Genomic DNA, 17,832 nt, shown 5'->3' with positions numbered 1-17,832 from the left:
GTAAGTTTGAGGCCACTGTCATCGTGCTAGGCCGCCGCGCCATCAAACGAAAATAACACTTATGTCGCGCGAAGTGAATAAATACTGCATGTTTTTTCCCCTTTCATCGCACTCTCTCCGAGTTCCGTTTTCGACAGGTAAGTGGGCGATCTCATGCTATTTCGGTTAAACAGTACTACCGTTTAGTACGTAGTTTTTCCAAGCTCCGGCAGACTACGGTTTAACGAGGTTTCACTGTATTTGACTAGTTTCCATGTTGTTTTTATTTAACGATGCAGGCAGCAACCTTGCACATCGCAGTGACTGAAATCGCGCTGCCGCAAACGCATGTAAAAGCTGTCAGCGAAAATCGCTTTGCGACGTACGCAGCAGAACGATTTTTTTCGCCCCAATCGCGTCATGTGAAACAGCCTTATGAGGTACCGTGGCTGTGCTGCGAAGGCATCCAAAAAAACCAATTGTTGACGGCAGCTGCATAACCCTACTGAAAGCATTGCATTGCCGTGAAAACACAAAAAAATACCGCACTTTTGCATAGTTGGCACAAATGGCACTTGAGTGGGCACAGAGAGAAGTAGGCAAGTCGCATTACAAAGGAAACAAGCTCTGATCATTACTGCTTCAGTGAGTCCCACTTAAAGGTTGACTAAGTAAACCGTGACAAAGTAGCGCACCTTATAGTACTTGACTTTCCAGCGTTGCCAGTCATCAGTGTTTGTCTTCCACTCCTCAAACTCTGGCAAAGAGTAGAACGACAGCTCAGTCTTGCCCTTGGTGGCCTTAACAATGGGAGTAATGAACTCCTCAAGGAATGGCAGTTTCAGCAGGGACGGCCAGTTGTGATGGATAAAGTTGATCAGCAGGCCCTTGATGTGCGAGCCGTCCTGATCCTGATCAGTCATGATCATCAGGCGGCCATAGCGCAGAGTCTTCAGGTCCTCCACGGACTCATACTTTTTCTTGTACTGCGCACCAGAAAAGAAAGTGGGGTAAGCGGATCTGTGCTCTTGAACAGAAAGAATGTTGCTGAATAAAGTATATTTCCACTAATTCGACAGCAGTTGATTTGTTTGTTCAGTTATTCCTGATCGGCACTTATGCATTTCTATGGGCCCAACGTTTCGTTATTTCGATCCTAAAATTGGCCTTCGTCAGATCATTTAAACTTGGCCAGTCAGCACGCATGTGTCTTACACCTATGGCAACCAAAACTGCCTTCGTAATGTTTGTATGCTTTACCACGTAACCCAAATGTACTGCAATGAAGCCAACTTAAAAAAAAAAAAAACATGAGGCCGAACACATACTTTGCAACACATATTTTTCTTGCTAAAAAATTGGGTGTGCATAAAAAGTGGGCCCTTGTTTGATTCAGGGGTGTGTTTAGAGTCTGGCAAATACTGCCAAATGAATTGGCGGTGTGTTTTGACATTATTTTTATGCATCTAGTTTAATTCGACCCACCAGATAATTCAATCCATTTCATTGGTCCCACCAGGGTCGAATTAACGGAAATCGACTGTATATAGTAATAACTCATAATTCAGATTTTGAAGAAGCAGAAATAATGTCCGAGTTAACCATATGTCGAAGTATAAATGTATCAAGAAAACAGTGAGCAAATACTCGATACATCATCATGCCTTTGTTTAATGAAAATATCCACAACCGTCGATTCCCTTCACCGTAACAATATCTTGCTCAAAATTAGCTCAGAAGCTGCAACACTTGTCTTGTGATAGATAAGCACTCACTGCAGCATGAGGCACGCTTCTTCATCCAAGTAGATGTGCTTAGCACTACCGTAGGCACATCATTCATTTGCTGCCAGTGAGCAGGTCGGCAATTGAATTTATTGCAAAGTGCTCGGCAGATTTAATCATTTTGCTTCTCATTCTCAGCGGCTTCCGTCAGGTTTCTGACATTGCAGGTTCCCCATAAACCAAAACAAAAACACTGCTCACTCCAACCACTGCAGATGAATATGTGGTCGCTATCGACATCATCACTGATGGCGACCGCACAGTTCCAAAGATACGTGGCCAATGCAGTATCATGCATGGCAATAAGTGTGAGAATGAAAAGGCACAATGTTGTTCCTGAACAGTTCCTACCGATGACTATGGCAAGACTCTGCGTTTCATTTCAGCTGAATACTAGTACCTCTATTACATCACACTTTTGTAGTTCTGGATGCACTCCGAAGACCGTCGCAATTAACTGCTGTGCAGTAAAATATGTCTCAGTTAAGGAGCGTTTGATGCCATTAAATAATGCATGCACCTGTCGTGATTAGAGAGTACGTTGAAATTACCCGACTTTCCAAATTAAGGGGAGACATCCCTCGAAAAAACATTTCTTTAATATTTGTACCAGAGATTTGAAAATACCCCCCCACTTATAGAGCATTTCAAGCAGATTTCAAATACATCATTAGGTTCTGTGTAGCTGCTACAGTTCTTGAATTAAGTCCTACACAATGGCAAAATAGAGTGATTTTACGGGCACTTTATTGTGTAAAATTTTCACAAAACGCTTTGTGCTGCAGGTTATTTAGCTCTTTGTAGACCGCAAAGTGCCGATATCTATATTCATACAGCTTGTACAATTAGTGGAACTATAAAAAAAATTTGGACATTTCAACTAATTTTTCTCACAATCACATGAAAGTAACCTCGTACACTTACAAGTGTCTTATACTAAGGAAATTTGGTATACATACTCTTGAAGATATGTACACTGCTAATATCTACTTGAAATTGCAATATCTCTAAGCAGTAAGTTGCAAAAGTACGTTGTTATATTTCAGAGAATTGAGAAAAAAGATTACTTAAAGTGTTCTAATTTTTTTTTACATAGTTTCAGTAATTGCACACACTGTTTGGCTAGATATCGGCCCTTTACGATCTACAAAGAGCTAAACAAGCTACAGTACGATGCTTGTGAAAATTTATTACATAAAAGAAGTGCCCGTAAGGATGACTATACATTGCCATTGTGCATCACATAACTCTAAAACTATAACAGCTACACAAAAGATAGTGTCATATTTGAAATCTGCATAGAAAACTCTATACTTGACTGAATTTTGAAACCTCTAATACAAGTAATAAAAATAGTTTCGAGGAATGTCTTCCCTTAAAAAGGGCTGAATCAATTACATTTCATGGCAAATTGGTACTGCTAGCACAAGTGACCTAATCAGGATTATGCAAGTGTACCTGCAGGCCCATTATCTTGATGACATTGTTGATCTCAGCATTCTCAAGGATCTGCTTGTGGGTGGCCTCGCGGACGTTGAGGATCTTGCCTTTGAGCGGAAACACACCGAACTTGTCCCGGCCGACCACTGCCAGTCCTGACACGGCCAAGCTCTTGGCCGAGTCTCCCTCAGTAAGGATGAGGGTGCAGTCGACGGAGTTGCGGGTGCCCGCGTCATTGGCATCCTCTAGTTTGGGGATGCCTTTGAGCTTGGAGTGCTTCTTGGCTGAGCACTTCTGTCCAAGCTGCTTCTGGGCCTTGAATTGGACCCACGACATGACGGCCTCCACCACACCGCACTTGAGCACCTGCAAGCCATACACAGCACCTCTGTGGTAAAGACTACTGGTGAGGCACCAGGGGCAATGGACAATGATGTCTTGTCTACGTCCTGCTCACTTACTAAGAACTATGCCAGTAAGGCCCTGGGCTGAGGGCTTCGAATTTATATTTATTTGATAAATAAAGCATCCTCTCTCTATCATAGACATAGTACAGTCGACTCTTGTTACAACGGACCCTGATAATCTGACAAAAACGCCCATTTTATCCAAAGTCCGTAATATCAGAAGCGCCTCACTTTCATTGCAATGTCTCACAGCTATATTGCAAAGAGTGAGTGATGAACATCCAAAGTAAAAAACAAACGAAAAAAGTCACAGTATCGATTGTGATAGCAAATTAAGCAAGATAAGCAAAGCAGCAACAGCGAGCGAACTGACCTTTTTGCTGTTTCTCACTTTAACGCGAACTAAATGTCGAAAGCACAGCACATACGAAGCTACAGACACTGGACGCACTTTGTACACATCGCAAATCGCTTTCAATATACGGCGCCCACATGGGTGAGCACTTCGTCCACATCACAGATCGCGCTCAAGATACAACACCGTAAGTGGCAGCCGCCGGAGTAGAACCTCCCCCTCACCGCCCCACGCGCGATAGAAGACGGCACGTTTCCACCCCACCTCCATCGCACGTGCGATATTGAGCCGCGATCGTTGGCTGACCTTCACAAGTCAGTTGTCAGCCCGTGTTGACACGGCAAAAGTATGTTTTATACGCCTGATTTTGAAAAAAATTGCCGCTATCTCATCGTTGTAGCGCGGTCCATTAAAAGTGAACTTCGTTGCATTATTAAAATAGGTATAACAAACTAAGGCTGAAATATGATCCATTATATCTGAAAGTCTGTTGTGCGCGGGTCCCTAGTAATGAGCATAGACTGTACACCTTACTGAAAATACACTTTTGCCATGTTGAGACGTTTATACTCACTGGTGTTCTTTTGTTGTGTTTGTCTAGTTCTTTTGTTTGTATGGTGAATTGAGACATTCCAGATGCTCTGCCGTAAGAACAGAACGGTGCTTCCCTCCGCCAACGGCTTCCCCATACCCCGAGACTCTCCTCAAATTTACAACTTGGGTTGGGCTTGCCGGAGGAGGATGTCTCAGCGGTCGAAGCGGGGCTGTGGGAAACTGGGAGAGCGGACGGAGGCAGAACGACTCGGAGGAGCTGGTGCGAAAGCACCTTATATGGCCGCTCTGACGAGATCTTAAGATGTTAAGGGGGGGACGCGGGTCTTTAGGATCGAGAAATCGCAAAAGAAAATCGTTTTTTTTTAATTTTGTCATATTCGTAATTGTCGGGTCCCTTCCACCCATAGCCGAAGTTTGGGGCCTTTGAGACGAGTAGTTTTAAAGAAATTATCAAATAAACGAGCGAACTCGGCGTGGTTTCTCGTGAAAACAGCGAAAAAAACGCCTATATTCGGCAGCGCTGCATTTCGTAGCCGTCCGCCATTACGCGGCCATCTTGGCCTCGTTTAAAAGAGCGATCCTTCAGCTCTTTTTTCCGCCGTAGATGAGCCTCATGCATCGCGTCAATGCAGACAAAAGAGCAAAAAAGTAAAAAAAAGAATGCGAGCCCGTCATTGGCTGCTTGTGATCATGTGGCGAAATGGAGGCTTCTCATTGGCCCGTGCGGCGCACGTGACATTCAGCCGCCCGCCTGCCCGCATATTGTTCGCGCGTGCTGCCATTTTGCAAGTAGATAAAGACGCGCGCGAACATGCGATATGCCACCGTATCGGAAGTACCGCACCATCCACAAGTTTGGGAAAAAGCGCAGGAAATGCGCTAAAAGGCTAGTGGACTCCTTCGTTTCACCAACAATAACATCGGGCAACGGCGCGCTACTGGAAGGCGAATCAGTGGAGGCGCCGACGGCCAGCTCAACGACATCGGGTGAATCCGCGATACCAGCTTTTGGCTCCCTTGGAAGTGGCGGCCAGGAACAGCGACGGAGAACTGATGCAACATTCCTCAGCCAGGACACATCGGGCAACAGTGCGCTATCGGAAAACGAATCGGCACACGAGACGACGACGTCGGGAGAGTTCGCGATGCCTGCTGCCAACTCCCTTGGAAGTGGCGGCCAGGAACAGCGACGGAGAATTGACGCAACGTTCCTCAGCAAGGACGATCGCGATCAGCTCCGACAAAAGGCAGACGAAAAATCCGTGGATTTATTGCCTCTCTCGGCCACAAGCGGAAGCTGCGGACGTCCGCACACTTTTGTCGCGCAAAGTGAATAAATACTGCATGTTTCTTTCCCCTTTCATAGCACTCTCTCTGAGTTCCGTTTTCGACAGGTAAGTGGGCGATCTCATGTTATTTTGGTTAAACAGTACTACCGTTTAGTACTTACTTTTTCCGAGCTCCGGCCAACTACGGTTTAACGAAGTCTCACTGTACCATATTTATTCTAATCTAGGCCAATAGTTTCTTTTTTTTTTTTTTTCAAATAATCATATACAGTCAAACCTTGATATATCAAACACGGATATATCGAACACTTTCTATATCACCTGGATAATTGCATGCACTTTTAATTCTTTATTTCGAACGGGTCGGACGTAAAATGGGCATATCGAACTCTGCAACCCCAGACCACATGTGCTCTGTTGACAGGCAGCAAGCTTTCCCGCAACACCCTCGAAGAGAGAGGTAAGCGCGATGAGCGTTCCCGACTGCTGCGCACTATAGCTACACACATCGATCGCGCCAAGGGCACCATTTGAACGTCGCGGCATGCGGCTGCTTGGCTAGTTTGACAATGTCAACGACGCATTGCATTTGCCACACTGACTCCTCCTCGGTGCCGCGCTCTGTGCCTGCCATGCCTTGCGAGGACTGGCGGTTTGCATCCACAAAGACGCGCGACGGCGCGCGCTGACTGTGCTCACTCACAGACGCCTTGGCAGATGCCACTTAATACTTTATTGTTGACAGTGTTTGAAAATGCCTCGATTGATGGACACGGAGATCGCAGCAGAAGTAGCGGCTAAACGGAGACGCTGCCAGGGTTGATCTCGCTAAGTGCTGATATTGCCCCGCTCTCGACCTTAACTGGGGCCGTAGCTGCTTTGGCCTTTCTACGCCACTACGGCGGCGCAAAAGGGGGCACTAGCCTATCGCTGCAGTACTTTCAGCCAACTAAATAAATACTTTGTGTGAGCTTCAAGTGAGTATTTACTGCGCCACGATTGGGGATCGTTGTTCGAAGCGCGTGTTCGGCTGCACCGCGCGCGATTGGCCTAGGCCGCGCCAACTTCATGCGGCTGACAAAGTCTGCGTGGCCTAGGTCAATAGCACGTGGCACAACCAAACGCACGCTCCAAACAATGAGCCCCGATCGCACCCGTGGTTCATTTAATGATTTGCAGAAGCTTTTTACACGTTTCTTACGTGATTTTATGTGTTGAATTCTGGCTATATAAAACTATTTCGCGATCACCATGCTGTGCGATATAGTATCGAGGTTCGACTGTACCAAACTCTAGGGTCAGCTTAGATTTGAGGATTTTAAAAAACGGGCCAGTTTGTAATTGAAAATGATAAATATGGTGCATAGCTAGCACGATCTAGAAAAGTCAGTATCGCAGCCACTACTAGCCACGTCAGCAGCCAACCGAAGTACACGAGCGACATTGCCATTTTGACCTGTGTCAATTTTGGTATGGTGGCTAAGTACCGGCGTGCGGCGCGACATTATCATAATGGCACCAAACAGGCGATACCACAAACGAAAAGTTGTGCTAGCCGCAGAGGCACTGTCAAACATTCAAGCCGGGCGCGATATCAGCATCGATGAGAAAAACGGCCGTCATATGAGGGGGCAACGGGAGACGCTTTTTGCGTGTGCCGCAGCAAGGAGATGATAGCGATAAGGAAGATAAGCGCGCGATAACAGAGAAGAGCTGATCACCGCATTTCGATGCGTACGAGCAGTGCCGCACTGTCTGTGCATGCGTGGGCACACAGACGCGAGCTTGGGCGCGACCGCAAGCATACGAGGCTAGCAGCAATGATGACATAGACTGAGCTCGGCATGTTCATATTAAATAAATACTGTTTTCATTTTGTGAGTGCTGTCCTCACTTTTTTGTTCGGCTTACATTTGAGGTAAGTTTCTTTTTTTCTTTTTTCTGGCTTCAGACATTCGGGGGTGGGCTTAGAAATCAGGGCCAGCCTAGACTCGAGTAAATATGGTAATGGCAGAATATTGTGAAATGAAGGTGCCTGGCAAGTCTTGCAACAACTGGTGGTTTCTCCCAGTGTCTACGCGCCTCCTTCCTTCGTGGTCGCCCGAAGGCAGCGAAAGTGACAAGGAGCCAGCAGCAGAGTGCTGCATGATAATTCCATGCAAGTAAAGGCGATGCACGTGCTGTGCATGGTTTCCACGTGCATCTCTGTGCACCGAATTGCTATTCATTCACTCTAATGAGCTGCCGTGACTCATCAAGGTGTAACAAAAGTGAAGAAAATGTGCACCGATAACTGCAAGGTGCTTTCATCCTCAGACCCACCTGGTTATTAAACTTGTCACTGAGATCACATTTGGAGCCAAACTTCTTGGCCTGGAGGGTCATGTTCTCCTTCGTCTGGGAGTCAAACGTGGGATTCTCGATCAGGCAGTTGACAAACACCCACAGGTGGTCCTTGATCTGCTTGTTCTGGATCTTGACACCAGCCTTGTTCTTCTTCTTGACACTCTCGAGCACCTGGACGGAGAGACAAGGCACTCTGTCACCACTGGGATACGCTGGTAACACAACTGCCATGCAGCCAAGTCCAAACAAAAGATTAAACGGATACCGTATTTACTCGCATTATCATCGCACTTTAGTGTAAAAGAATTGACGCAAATTCAGGGGTGCGGTCATTACGCGGGTTAAATTTCCCAGAAAAATATATATATTTTTTTCCAGCCCGCATTTCTTGTGGGATGAGAACAGCGCTGTAACAGTGCGGGACACCAAAACAAATATGGTGGCCGGCAGAGCAAGCTGAACGCGCCGAACGAGATTTTTGTTCTTTTTGTGAGTACATTACCCGCATTTAAACAGTTTCTTCCGCATCAGTAATGAATTATATTGTTAATATCGCCAAGTTTGCAACAATAACATAGCCATGTCCATTTTGAGGGGACAGAAACAGAGATGGGCGCGCGTAGCTGCCAGTGACATAGAGACACATGGCGGGCATGCTGCGGAAACTGTGGCATTTGTCTTCACTGCTATCCTAATATGGCACGTTTCCGCTAAGGGTGAGGGAACATCTTAGCTGTGTTACAAGCGTCGGCGTATGAATAGGGTACACTTCTAACGTATCAGTGTAAATGTGGCCACTATAGTTGCCGCTCGTGATTTGTTACGTGCCCACGAGTGCAGATGAGAAGAATCGAAAGGCACCTTTTTGTTGTTGTTGGCCAAAACTATTATAAAGCCAAGACAAGTTTCGTTGTAGCTTTTTTTTTTTTTCATGGAAGTGTGGAAAGTGATGAAAGGAATGAAATGGGGCATCTGCTTAAGAATGTTTGGTGCGTGCAGACCGCTTGGTATGTCTTCAAGAGTCGTTTCGCGTAGCATTTGACAGCCTTCGACAGATGGTAAGCTCGATCATCATTAGCTAGACCTGGCACACGACATATCGCTGCGACAAGTTCGGGGTGCGATAATTACACGGGAAAGAAAAAATCTAATTTTGGCGACAAAATTCAGGGGTACAATCATTACGTGAGAGCGATCATTATGAGAGTAAATACGGTACTAAAGAGAAAATTAATTTGAGTTGTAGCCACCGGACGCAGAGCAACAACGCTCCAAGCAAGCAGCAGCATCTTTCCAGCGTCGTCGCTTTCGCCCGTAGGCGCCAACACGTCCGGTGTCGAGCGCGAAAGTGATCATATCTCGCATACCCAAAGGCAGTCAATTGAGATACCGGCCCCTTTGCGCAAATCTATGTCCGGCACCAATCCGCATGCGATGACTGTCAGGTGGCACTAAATATAACATTCTTGAAGCAAGGAATCCGTACACATTTAAAATGGTTGCGCCCTTTGGGGTGTATATTTGTCCCACAACAATAATCGTCACCTGCCTTGCTTGTGTTTCCTTTCTTGAAAACTCGGCGCTCGCTGCTTTCCGGTTGAAAATGCTGTGTCACACTAATAACGCACAAGCCGTTCGTGACTTGGAAGTACCAGGCTCACAGTGTTAAAGAAAGAAAATGCAAGAAAGACAGATGACGACTACTGTTGTGGGACAAGATAAGCCCCAAAAAGTGTTAATATTTTTAAAAAGTATATTCCCAAATGATCGCTCAATCACGGCCTGACGCATGACCCTCCATGCTGCGACCGCCACCTCAAGCACCATAAACAATTCCACATCGATGGGATGTAAATTTCCTTGTTTTTGCTGCGTTTTTCTCCCCGAGGCGCACATTACACACTGCACTTGGTGAGTAAAAACTATCCTCACATGTCAATAACAGCACGCTGCCGCTTCAGACGGGCTAACAAGAAACAAGATGGCAGCCATGATGTGTTTCCGGCGCGATCGCTTCTGACGCTTGGTTGTTTTTGTAAACAAAAACAGCGGCACTTAAGCAAGTGTAATGTGGTGGTATTTTACGCAATTCTAGTGCAAAGCAATCGCATTTGAGCACATTTTGGAGCCTGCTAGCCTTGCTTGAGTAGGCAATACGCGGGGTTACATTCCGGACAATTTCATTGATGCGGGATTGTAGTACAGCGACATTTCATTGTCGAGAGGTACGAAATGCATGAAATCCTATGGGCATTCGCCCAGGATACGAAAATATTTCGCAGTAGCGGGATTTCGTTATTGCGGGTTTAGACTATAATTGGTACTTGTACATCATGCAAGTCATATGACCTAGATTCTGCGCTACTATCTAAGCACTCCAAGTGGTAAAGGCTAACCTTCTTGACAATCTGATCTGCCACATAGTCGACGTGGCTGCCGCCTTTTGTTGTGGCGATGCTGTTGACAAAGCTCATCTGGCGGAACTCCCCAGCCTCGCTGAGCGTGACGGCCACCTCCCAGCGGTCGTTAGCGCTCTCGTAGACCACCGTCAGCGGGTTGCCTGCCTCGTCCTCCTTGTCTTTCAGGAAGAGCTGCACATAGTCCTTGAAGCCCTTCACGGGCAGCCGCTTGCCATTCAGGTAGACCTGAACATGACCATGTCACACTGCTTATTCACTTGGGGTCATAGCTTCAGTACAATGTGCCAAAGAACTTCACTAGACAATTCTGTAATGTGTACATGCATGAGGAAATTGCGCACTCAAAGACGAGGGAAAAGCATGTAGAGCACAGGAAAACAACATGAAATACATAATACCAAATAGCCCCACTCTTTTTACACTATGGCCCTGCACTTTTTGACGTCATACAAGCCATGCCAAAACTGCAGTTGTTGCTAGTGAAAGGGGCTTAGAGGCAGTGATTTCAAATTGAAGTTTCAGGTTAAATGTGTGAAGAGAACCAGTTTTTCTTTCTTGTGTGTTTGCGTATGTGTGTGGTTAACCATAATGGCTAGTGTACTCTGCTCTCCGTTACAGTGATAAACTGAGAATGGTTTAATGACCACGTTACATCCCCTACTGACCAATTTAAGACAATTTTTGTTAAGCATTTGAAATCCTCAATCAATATTCTGCTTCCAACAGTCAGTAGAATTCAACTCGCTCAAACACAATTGTATTCAGATCAGATCAGCACTTGTGTAATGAGAGTGTTTCTTGCTTTCACATGTATTTGAATAGGAGACTTGGAGCTGGTCCGTGGTTAAGCTCTTCTTATACCAAGCAACTGGGGAGCTCATAAATGAGAAGCAACTGACTGGTGATCGTATCAGCCATAGTGTGACAATTGACAGAAATGAAACAATGGAACAGGTCACTAGATGCATGAAGAGCGAAGTGTAATAAATACAGCACCAGAAATGGTTTTAAAGGGATGCAGACATGACAAGAATGTACAAGCAATAAATTTCTTTGGCTAAATTAAGAAAACAAATACTTAGGCTGCCAAAAGGCAAGACATCCTTACTGAATGGCTGGAAATTATTGAGCACATGTTAGCTACTTTACATGTTCTCCTTTCCGAAACAATTGCAGCTCCACAAGAGCAGATTTATTCTAAATAGTCACCCCTTTCATCTGGATTTCTCCCAGTAGACTCCGAAAAGTGTTGTTATCACTTATATTCAAACCAAAATGAATATGAATCAAACAGCACAGACTATTCGATTTGCATTCGAATATTAACACTACCGTTGACTTGTGCTTACAGTGCAATAAAGAGAGAGCAACTACCTTGACCCCACGTGTGCAACCAGCCACATCATAAGCACGGCGGGAGAGAAGTGCAACTGTGTCGGCATCCAGTTTCTCCATCTTGAACTTCGCCAGATCTGGCTGGAAGGTAATCTTGGTGAAGTCATCGCCCTTTGGCTCTGTCCGGATCTTGGGATCTGTGGTCTTCTTCATGTTGTCCTCCCATACCTGCACAGAAAGGAGGCATGTAGTTGCAAATGCGTAATAAAAAATCAACTGATTAGCTTTTTCGAGGCACTTCAGACAATCATATACAGGGCACCTTACTAGAAGTGAGTAAAAAATGAAAAACTTCCGCCTGTACAAGGTAGAGAATACTAAAACATAGGCATTAACTATGCACATGCTCTGACAAATACAGCATGTGGCCCTGGGAATGAATAGCTTGAAGGAAAAAAACCTGATCTAGACTTTCAGCAAGTGAAGTTCCTTAATATTCCTAGAAAGCACAAATCAAATGTTACTAATGGTGCTACTCTTGTGCAGTTAAGCTCTTTTCCTCTAAACATAGGCTAAATTAAACGTGTGGAAGTGGTCTTATGAAGCTTTCTTTTTCAGGGTGTGTAAAAAGGAACTAGCAAAAGAACTGCTGCACAGGCTGCTACTTGGCACATGTTATTTCAATGGCAACTGTGCTAATGTTTATTTGAATCAACTACTGTTGATTAGGATAACCAACAAGCAGCAACACATTTGGCTCCTTTCATGTGGAGTCTGCCTTCAAGTGCACAGACACTAAAAAGCAACAGTAAATAAGATTCAACTGATATTCATTCAAAAATGCATATTCTTCTTTTTTTTTTTTTTTTTTTTGGGGGGGGGGTCTTTTGCTTTTACAGAATTGTAATTTACTAATATATATATATATATATATATATATATATATATATATATATATATATATATATATATATATATATATATATATACACGGAAGGACGTCAGGGGGACGAAGTCCATGTGTGTCATCCTTGTCTATCGGGAACAATGGTGATGACAAACGTATGCTGGGAGATGCAGGACACATTTCTAAACACATTTACAGGGTGTCTGCCAAGTCAACATTTCCAAATTCCCTGTGCTACCTGCACTACTTGGCACTGCATACTGACCGAATGGCAAAAAGCAAAAAAGTTTCATACACATGTTTGTACAGAACATGGTCTGCCATCATGTGCTAAACAGAAAATGCTTACAGCAGCAAAAGTCCAGTGTCAAGCCAGCCTTAGCACCAAGATGGTTTCACTAAAACGTTGCTGCCCATGACAAAAGCATTTGCAAAACTCAGCTCATCAAACCAATCATGCCTTGAACAGCAAATTTAAAGGAACAAGCTTAACATTTAAAGGAACACTTAATATTTCTTAGACATGTCAACCATGTACAGACTGGATTGTTTTCTTTCATATCCAAATCCGATCCAATGGTTTCTCGCCTTTTAAGAGTACTGGTAGCTTGCATGACCACTCACTTGTGTGCACGTACATTCAACAACACAGCGACAATGATGACTATGTATACTAGAAACTCCATACATCACACAAGGAGTGAAAGAAAACACGTCACACACCAGTGCAATGTTGCAAGTCTTACTGTTACACACTTTTGCCTTCCATAACCTCATCTCATTAGGGCCCCCTTGATCAGACGTATGGTTTCAATTTGACCTGGTTAGCAAATGCTGAATTACGTTTGAGAAAATACCGATAATACACTTTCATAGTCAGTAACACTGCAGACGATAGTATTTCTCATCCACGTAGAATGGCAAGAGTGGGGCGCTTCAGAAATAGCGTTTATCTCGTGTACGTCTTTGACATTTCGCAAAGCTGCAGGCACTTTCGTGACTACAAAGTACACAGCAACTTGCCACATGTGGTGCTGCTTACACCAAATTTTCATGGTCACATTTTATAACATATAAGCAACTATATCAATAAGTCAAAGCGCATTCTCAATTTAGCAACGCAGCTCACGCGCCAAACGAGATGCACTTGGCCATGCACTGATTTGGCTGTTTACTGCTTAAAAACGATAACATTTCTCTGCTGACACTTCCTGTAAGAGTCCATTGCACCTACAGTCATTTCTTCATTTCAGGGTTTGTTGCTTGACTGCTATTCACTTGGTGTTCTAAAACGCTTCGGTCCCACTTTCAGCTTGGCGCCCTCGTTTAATCACGGTGCTATTGGCACGTCTTAAATACCTAGCCCTCACCTGCTTGAAGGTCTTCTTTTCGCTTCGCGAGTAAGTCTCCACGGTGAACTTGGTGCTGAATATGTTGCACAGTTTGGCGCCGTAGCCGTTGCGGCCGCCGGTGACTTTTTTCTCCTCGTCGTTGTAGTTAGACGAGGTGAGCAAGTGGCCGAAGATGAGCGTCGGCACGAACATCTTCTCCACCTTGTGCTCGACGACAGGGATGCCCTTGCCGTTGTTCCACACGGAGATGCGGTTCTGATCGGCGTCGATTTCGATCTTGATACAGTCCATGGTCTTGTCCCGCTGCTTGTTGTCCGCGGCGTTCACCAGTATCTCGTCGAATATCTTGTACAGGCCGGGCACGAACGTGATGCTGCGGTTCTTCATGCCGCCGTTTTCTTCGCCATCGTAGACCCACATGTTCTGCGTCACTGGCTCGACCGAGCCGATGTAAGTGTCCGGCCGGAGCAGTATATGCTCCAGCTGACTCTTCTTCTGGTAGATGCGCTCCACCGAGAGCCTCGCCTTGGCTCCTTTGTTCGCGCCGCCGCCGGCTTCGCCATTCTGCTGGATGTCTGCCGCCGCCGGCAAACCGTCCAAGTCGTCGAGCCCGTCCGAAGACATGGCGCCGTTCCCCGCCGCCGCAGACGACGTCCGAAGGTGCGCTGAAGATGGGGAGACGAGCGGCGCAAGCCTGATCGGGGTTACAGCGTTTACCGCGCTAGCTAGCCGCTGAATGATGAAGCCCGCGCAGAGAGGCCTAACGCAACAGACATTTTTTGAGCGACGGCAACGGCGGCACGGCGGTCGGTTGCGCGCCCGCCAACGAACAGGGCCAACAGTTTTACCGAAGTTGTGAAAGCGGCGGTAGCGGCGGCGCGGCAGTCTCCGCACCGCTAAAGCTCGGAGGCTATGCTTCGTGCGAGTTGCCTGCTCCGTGTAGAAGCGGCAGTGGGATCTCAAAACTTTGACGGGAAGTCCACTAAAAATATAAGCTGTTTGTTTTGCAAAAATTTATGTGTTAGATATGTTCGTTGCTTACATTACCTAAAATTAAAGATAAAATATTTTAGCTGCGTCTAGCGCCCCTAGCAGAGAAATATGAAATCATCATGGCCACAAAGTTTTAAAGATTGTGATTGTTTTGGATTCTTTATTCTGTGGTTTGTACCGTTTGTGAATTTCTCTCTCTATGGTTTGTGGTTGAAAGCTTTGAGGGCGCGCGGTGCACGCACGTGCTTCCACAGGCCCCGCACACTCTCAAGTTCAACAAATGGCCACAGAGGGCGAAAAAATCGACCGCGCGCTGCTGCTAACAAAGCCAGCATAGTAATATCACTTCGGGATGCTTACGTTAGTTTGAACATTTTCCGCTGGAGGCGCTGTAATAAGCGCAATTTTTTTTTGCAAACTTTCTCCTACAATTACCGAAGTACGTTTATTACATGAAAAAGAGGGCGAAATTATCATTGCTAATTTGATATTGTATTCTTTGTAAGTAAGTTTATTGTTTCTTTGTCATTATAAGCGCAAATAGCGTTCAGCATCATCGATCTTTCACGTGACCTCTGGCCTGGATTTAAAATTTTTACCGGTATTTTCGAGTGCATGGCGGCACGGATTCATTCGTTCGTGCGCTCAGGCTGGTTGCTTCTTTTTCGCTAAAACTAGTTTATTGCGCTTCGATGTCACGCGTTATTTAACCTGGGGTGAAGTGACGTGTTTGCAAGCGGACATGTAAGCCTGAAAGTTGGGTATCAGTCGTGAGCCATTCGGAACACGTCTGCATCGAAACGGGAGCTGGATTCTGGTGCGGCTGACAACGGCAATAACGGTGAGTCGTTTAACACCGCTGCTTGAATCGTTATATAATATTCGTCTCATTAGCTTACAGGCGGAGACAAGTTAACAAACTAGATCCTGCACAGCATATGGCAGTCGGGATCCTCCGTTGCTGTTTCCTAAATAAACCGTTACTTGCGAGGCTGTCGTTATACACACACAATCGGGAAAGAAAGAGCGATATCGGAACGCGCGCCTCATTTTTCATCTTATTGTAGCCGTGGCCATAGGTGACTGGGTAGCCTTAACAATATACATATAAAACTTATTTTCGAGTCCGCCGGCAACTATTTTCGTCCACAAAATCGAATAATCCTTTGGTAAAATGATGTGAAAGTACAGAATTTAATGTATTAAACAGTTGCAAGCGTGATAATTCACTCATATTTCGTACTTGTTGGTTCCAAATGTTCTTGCTGTTCAGTTTGGTTTACCGTAGGGCATTTATTTTTGCAGTAGTGCAGCAGTGCATCACGTTCGTGCAGAAAAAATAATGCATCAGTTCTAATAGCTTCATGACTTTCATGTATTTGCTTGTGGAACCAGCAGTGTGATCTCTTCCAGTGTATAAATGAACGCACAAATGTTCTCATTTGTGATCTTAATAATACTTAAACTGTTTACATGCATTGTATAGTTAGGCAGGCATAAATTTATGGACAATAGCAATATTTATTTAACGTGCTGCTTAAGCGCCCTAGAACAGACAGGGTATATTTGCATGTGTTCTGTAGTCGCAAACCATTACAATATATATGTCACACCTTTTTGCATTTCATATTGCAAAATTGTGCTTTCTCAATTTCTGATTCAGTCAAAATTTCTGTTCCAGACATGCAGTAATGAGGATGGCACCAGTATAAAGCAACAGACTCCACACACTAAACGGAAGCTGCTGCCTGCTACAACAAGGCCATTGTGTGGACATTGGCTGCTACTACAAGGTAAACAACATGTGGTTCAGAAATAAGTATGCCTGATATATGCTGTATTGTCTTGCTAGTCTTGAGATACATGTCATTTGCAGCAGAAATGAATGTTTGCTCATGTTTATGGTTCAGTATAATTGGTTCGAACATAAAAGAAAACACACATGAGTTTGTCTAATCTGTGCTGTATCTCATGTGTCACCATTCTGCCCCAACAGAGTCCATGCCAAGCATACCTTGGTCATCACAGGAGCTCCTATCCACACCAACAGAAAGGGGCTGGAGCTGAATTTGCAAAGCTTTTACACCACGAACAAAGAAGTGCATGCAGAAGAATTTACATGAGATATCAAGTCTGCAGAGCACTGTGTCAAGACTGAAAAGAGCTTCAGCCACCATTTCACCAGCGCGGACAAATTGGCTGAGTCATCCAGGTAACTCAAAAAGGACTTTATGGAAATTCTTTGTCTTCAGATGCGCCTGCAACTTCTGATCAAGCACGGACGACGCTGGCCGAAAGAGTTCCATCAGTTTGCCCTTAATCAGCTTCCTGGCCATGTCAATTCCATTTGTGCCAAGTGTAATTTTTCTTCTATAAATGCAAGGTTTTTCATTGCCCATTCTCGTTAGAGATCATTCATTCTCATCCAAACATAAAGGTCAACCGATTATTCGCTGATACTTAACACCAGTCACTGTCTAGTAGCATAACATATCTGTAGCAGTACCTTTTAGTGCATGTTGTCATGCACGATTCCTCTCCTGAAATAGCTGATGCAACATCGACATGTTTCTTGCATTAACCTACGCACTGTTTGCTATGCACCATTTTACTTTTCTTGATGTTTTTGGCCTTCAATGCTTGCAGAGCAGGGTGGCTTCTCTCTTGAAT

General features: G+C 44.9%; 1 protein-coding gene across 1 annotated transcript in view; it reads right to left on the bottom strand.

The window, feature by feature from the left end:
• LOC126525549 (DNA topoisomerase 2-alpha-like) overlaps positions 1–15,011 on the bottom strand; it is a 33,231-nt gene extending 18,220 nt beyond the window's left edge. Inside the window, exons 1-6 of the mRNA XM_050173447.2 lie at positions 14,188–15,011; positions 11,950–12,138; positions 10,552–10,800; positions 8,132–8,326; positions 3,222–3,569; positions 675–965 (exon numbers count right to left, since the gene is read on the bottom strand). Of these exons, the coding sequence (XP_050029404.1) occupies positions 675–965; positions 3,222–3,569; positions 8,132–8,326; positions 10,552–10,800; positions 11,950–12,138; positions 14,188–14,793 (1,878 nt within the window). The 5' untranslated portion in view covers positions 14,794–15,011. The remainder of the gene's footprint in view (positions 1–674; positions 966–3,221; positions 3,570–8,131; positions 8,327–10,551; positions 10,801–11,949; positions 12,139–14,187) is intronic.
• Positions 15,012–17,832: the final 2,821 nt, after the last annotated feature.

Source organism: Dermacentor andersoni, chromosome 8 (assembly GCF_023375885.2).
Source record: "Dermacentor andersoni chromosome 8, qqDerAnde1_hic_scaffold, whole genome shotgun sequence".
Classification (NCBI taxonomy): Eukaryota; Metazoa; Arthropoda; class Arachnida; order Ixodida; family Ixodidae; genus Dermacentor; species Dermacentor andersoni.
This window is presented reverse-complemented; position numbering and strand designations above follow the sequence as displayed.